Source organism: Caloenas nicobarica, chromosome 33 (genome assembly GCF_036013445.1).
Source record: "Caloenas nicobarica isolate bCalNic1 chromosome 33, bCalNic1.hap1, whole genome shotgun sequence".
Taxonomy (NCBI): domain Eukaryota; kingdom Metazoa; phylum Chordata; class Aves; order Columbiformes; family Columbidae; genus Caloenas; species Caloenas nicobarica.
Window position 1 is genome coordinate 1,090,049 of NC_088277.1, and position 4,952 is coordinate 1,095,000.

General features: G+C 44.9%; 1 protein-coding gene across 1 annotated transcript in view; it reads left to right on the forward strand.

The window, feature by feature from the left end:
- The first annotated feature begins 1,497 nt into the window (after nt 1-1,497).
- HOXC10 (homeobox C10) overlaps nt 1,498-4,952 on the forward strand; it is a 4,732-nt gene continuing 1,277 nt past the window's right edge. Inside the window, exon 1 of the mRNA XM_065654401.1 lies at nt 1,498-2,393. Coding sequence (XP_065510473.1) covers nt 1,607-2,393 — 787 coding nt within the window. The 5' untranslated portion in view covers nt 1,498-1,606. The remainder of the gene's footprint in view (nt 2,394-4,952) is intronic.

Here is a 4,952-nt window from a genome sequence, read left to right on the forward strand (position 1 = left end):
AAAGTTCAGGGGAGGGCACGATAAACACGGAGGTTTAAATTCCGTCGTGTTTAAGCCACCAAGGATTTAAAATTGAAAAGAAAACAACAACTTAAGCTGCCATCGCAGCGAATTGCGCCACAGAAGAGGAAAGAGGGTTTATTGGAGAGAAAAGTAACTTTTCTCGTGAAATCACCCCAGGAATAGAAGAGTAAATCAAATAAAACCCGACCAAATCGGGAAAGTTTCAGTTTGCAGACCTTTCTACATTATATTTAGGGAGTTCCAGGTTGGATTATTTCCCCCCCCGCGCCCCAGTATTTTCCGGAGAGAAAGAGGGAGCAGACAGAGAGACAGACAGACAGACAGGAGGGGAAAAAACCCACCACACCACCGCACTCTCGCAGTTCACCATCTGAAAGTCGCTCCTTTTTCACAAATTCCACCTCTTTTTTTCCCTCTCCGCGAGGATTTTTTTTTCTCCCCCTGCACGATACCACACATGCCATTTTAACCCAGAAACTTAAGACAGTTCGGGAATGAAAAGTGGATAATTAAAAAAAGCTGTCTCCGCAGAGGCAGGGAAGGCGAAGCTGCTTTGCTGCGGGAGAAAAGAAAAAAGGGGGAAAAAAAATAAAGAAGGAAAATAAAGCAAAACTGGATTTTCACCGTCTTTTTCTTCATTAAAAAGACTGCTTGGGAAATATCCAACCTGCTCCAAGTAGGTTCAGGGTTTCGGGGAAATGCCTGGCTGAAGGGTCTCTGAATTATTCCCCAATTTCCCCCCTTTTTTTTCCCCCACATGTCTCTCAAAACAGCAAAAAAAAAGCCGCGCCGAGTGCATCACCCTCCGCACCCCCAAACCCCATCCAGCCCCCCACCCGAAACCCCAAATAATTGTAATAAACATCAAAATAAGGGCGAGAAGCAGCAGCGCAGCAGCGGCTGAACGCAGAGCTCTGCTGGGGAGGGGGAGGAAGGCGCAGCCGAGCGGGGGAAGGACAAGGAGGGGGGTGTCAACAATTAAAGATCTCAGTCGCTTTTGGGGTGGCAAAAAAAAGACAATTGCGAGAAGGCAAGAGGGTGAAAAGGTCGGGGAGGGAGGGTGGGGGAGATATTTTAATTATTTAATTCTTTTTTAAATGGAATTTTTAAATTTCAATTTTACCCCTAAATTTTAATAATTCCCAAAATCTCTATTTTTTTCGCGATTTTTTTTTTTTCGCCCGCTTGTTCTTCGCCCCCCCCTTTTTTTTTTTTTTTTTTTTTTTTTTTTTCTTTCCACGCGTGGCTCCGTTGGTAAACAAACGGGCGGGGGCCCGGGGGGGCTTTGCCTTTGTTCAACGTGAAGGTCCCGGCCCGGTGCTGCCAGATGTCGCTGTTGCTCCACGGTGCCGTTCCCGGTCCCGCCAACTTGACCCCCGTGACGTCGCCCCCGTCTGAATCATCAAGGCCATTTTCAATCCTCATTGGCCTGGGCATCACGTGGGGGGGGGTGGGAGGGGGGGTGGGGGGGAAGAGCGATGCGTGGATAATTATGGTGCTTGATATTTTTTTTTTTTTCCCCCCTAAAAAAAAGATGTCAGCCCCTGGCTGGAGTATTCCTCCTTAAAAAGCCTCTCTGAAAATGTCATGTCCCAACAATGTGACTTCTAACTCGTTTTTGATGGACTCGTTGGCCGGTACCTGTAGAGGGGAGAATTATTCCTCCAGCCAAGGGATGTACATGCAGCCTGGGAGCGATTTCAGCTGCGGAGTCATGAGGAACTGTGGAATTATCCCGTCTCTTTCCAAAAGGGACGAGGTGAATAGCTCTACCTTAGCTCTCAGCACCTATCCATCTTACCTTTCGCAGCTAGACACTTGGTGTGACCCCAAAAATACGTACAGGATCGAGCAACCTGTTGCAAGACAGCTCCCATCCTGCTCCTTCCCAACCAATGTCAAGGAAGAAAATGTTTGCTGTATGTATAACGCTGATAAAAGAGCCAAAAATGCCACAGAGCCAACCCTCTACCCCAACCAAATGCCTGAGTCTTGCCTAAATGACCATGAAGTCCCCGTTCCCAGCTACTACCGAGCAAGCCAAGGTTACCCCTCCATGGAGAAGACGTCAAATTGCAACAATCCAAATGAGTTTGAGGCAAGTTTTGAAGCCAGGGCGAGCCTGAACCCAAGGAATGAGCATCTGGAACCAGCACCACCACCTCCTCCACCACCTCCTCCGCCTCCCCCGCTGGCGAAAGTGAATTTCCCCGAAAACACAAAAGCAGAGCAGATCCAGAACACGGCCAGCAACGAAATTAAAACAGAAAAAACCGCCCCAGCACCTAAAATCAGCCCTTCGGAAGCAGAGAAAGACCTGAGTAAAAACACTGACACCAGCACTGATAATTCTGACAATGAAGCGAAAGGTAAGGGAATCGTTCATTACCAGTAGCTAATTTCGGCAATTAGTAATCATCCATAGCTAATAAGAGCGATGCGAATATGCAGGAATGTGCTCTCTATCCTGCCAACTTCTCCTCCAGAAATTGGCACAAGAATGTTCGGTATTGTTACTGTGTTTGGGGGAAAAATATTCTTCCTAGAAAGGTTGGTGTAGCTTGTGTTTTGTGGGGGTTTTTTTCTTTTTCTTTTTTTTTTTTCCTTTAAATATATATATATTAGAGCTGAGATAAAGGAGCAGGGAGCTATTGGAGGAGTCGCCCTCGCCCTGTTTATATGGAGAAAATTTGCTGTGCATGTACTTATAAAAAAAAATGGTCCTTGCCATCAGAATGTGAAAATATGAGGCGGCTTTGCTCTGAAATCGCAGGGACTTGGGGTTTGTTTGGTTGGGAGGGGGATGTTCTAGGGGGGGACTGTGTTTTTTAAGGCAGATGAACCCTGATTTCCGCCCCCCCCCGCTTTCAGATCGCTTTCTATGCAAATGCTTTATTTCCGTGCGCGAAACGAAATTGTCTCCTTTGGCTTTGCTCAGTGTTGAAGTGCGTTAAAAATATATCTAAAAATTAAACTGCGTAGGGTCTCAATTTCAATTACAAACATCTCAGGCTGGAATTGTGCACTGTGGCTCATTTCATGGCTTGGAAGCTCGTTGGGAGAGGAAAAAGCTGCTTTTCTTTTTTTTTTTTTTGTTTCCTGGCGAATTGAGGTCTTGTTTGCGAAGGCAGAAAATGTTTCTGTGTGTTGAGCAGATGTTTCAAGTTTGGGATTGTCTGCAAAGAGGCTTCCATTGAACACATTTTATTTTCACTGTCGAGATTGCATATGGCTGGGAATCTCTGTGGATGTGAATATTCGGGTTTGTTTCTGTCTTAATTTGCAGCTGGGCGGATTCAGAGGCTTCTTGCAGGTCAATAAGTGAGGATGATGTGAAGGGATGGATTGAATTTCCCGAAAAAAGTTGGTAGAAAAGATGATTCGTGTCTGTGCAGGGGGATTGAGTGGTTTGCCTGTGCTATGTGGATTAAAATATCCGGGTCTGAGCTATAATTAGTGCTGTGGCAGCAGCAGGATGGCCGGGCTATATGGCGGTGTATGTGCATATAGGACTGCACGCGTGTGGGTCGTGTGTGGACCCCCCTCCCTGCACACAAGCACCAGCAAAACCTGTCCCTTGGCGTCCCCCCCCAACAAAAAAAAAACCAAAAAACCACACACAAAAAATTGGCCTTTAAAAAGCAAACACTTCTTTTTTATTATTATTTTTTCTCTTTTTCCCCCCTCCCATTCTGTATCCAAAGGGAACTGATATTCTCTGACAGCTGAGTTATAATTACACACACCAAAAAAAAAAAAAAAGGCAAAGTCAAGGTTATCAAAACCCCTAAAACTTATCTGCACAAAGAACCTCCAACGTCCACGCCAAGAGAGGTTTTGGTGGGAGTGAACCCGACAGAAGGATTATATTGGGTTGGATTCGTAATTGGGGCGGAAATAAATACGGAAATAAATACAGATAAAGTCTTGCTTTTGCTTCAGACGGTAAATTCAAAACGGGTGCGTGGAGAAAGACGGGATTTCCCAGATTTTTTTTTTCCTTTTTAAAAGGCATTTCGTGGTGTGTACGGTGTTTTCAAATGGTCAGATCCAATTTGGGGCGGATTTTGTTTGCTTCTGTTTTTGTTGCTGCCTTTAAAAATATTTTCTAGCTTCTGTTTTCGTTTATGTTGAACCTGGTTTTATTATTATTATTATCATTATTCGTGCAGAAGGTAAGAGACCTTTCTCATGTAATTTAAGCATTGTGGGGGTGACAATGTTTCCAAGAGGATTTCCAGGGTTTGGTGGCATTAAAGGTTTTCTGCAACGGCCAAAGTGGGTCCTTGTCACACCAGCAAATTTTGAAGGTGCCTTTGGCTTAAATCCAGGTTTTCTCTTTGCATTTCCCGAGGAGGTTGCTACAATTGCAGGATCCGATTGGCTTTTTTCTTACAGTTTAAACCCCAAAATCTTGGCCGGCTGCTGGTGCCAGGATTATCTCATGACCAAATTCAAAGCTCAAGTATTTCGCTGTGTTTATTTATGGACGTGTGAAATACGTTTGCCTTTGCAAAGTGTATGTGTGCGTATCCAGACGGGTGTGTAGAGTGAGGAGAGTGTAGATGGGATTACAATTACCTCCCGATTTACCTATTTGTGCCCACTCAGCTCATAAAGGCAAATCTATTTCATACAACTCCAGCTCACGGAAAATACACTTGACGGAAAAACTGCTCGGGGGATCTCCAGGACGAGCAAAAATAGGTTTATTTTCCCCCAAAATAACACGCCTTTAGGCAAATATTTCAGCTCGCGGTTCATTTTGAAAACCCAAATAAACTGGGGTTTTTTGGGGGGTGGTAAAGGGTGACTGGGGGAAGCCACAAGGACTGCGAAAATCACATTGCTGATCTCAGGTTAATTTTAATTAGGGGTATTTTAAGCCCTGGTGAAGACAGAATAGATTCATCCCGGAGTGTCCCCCG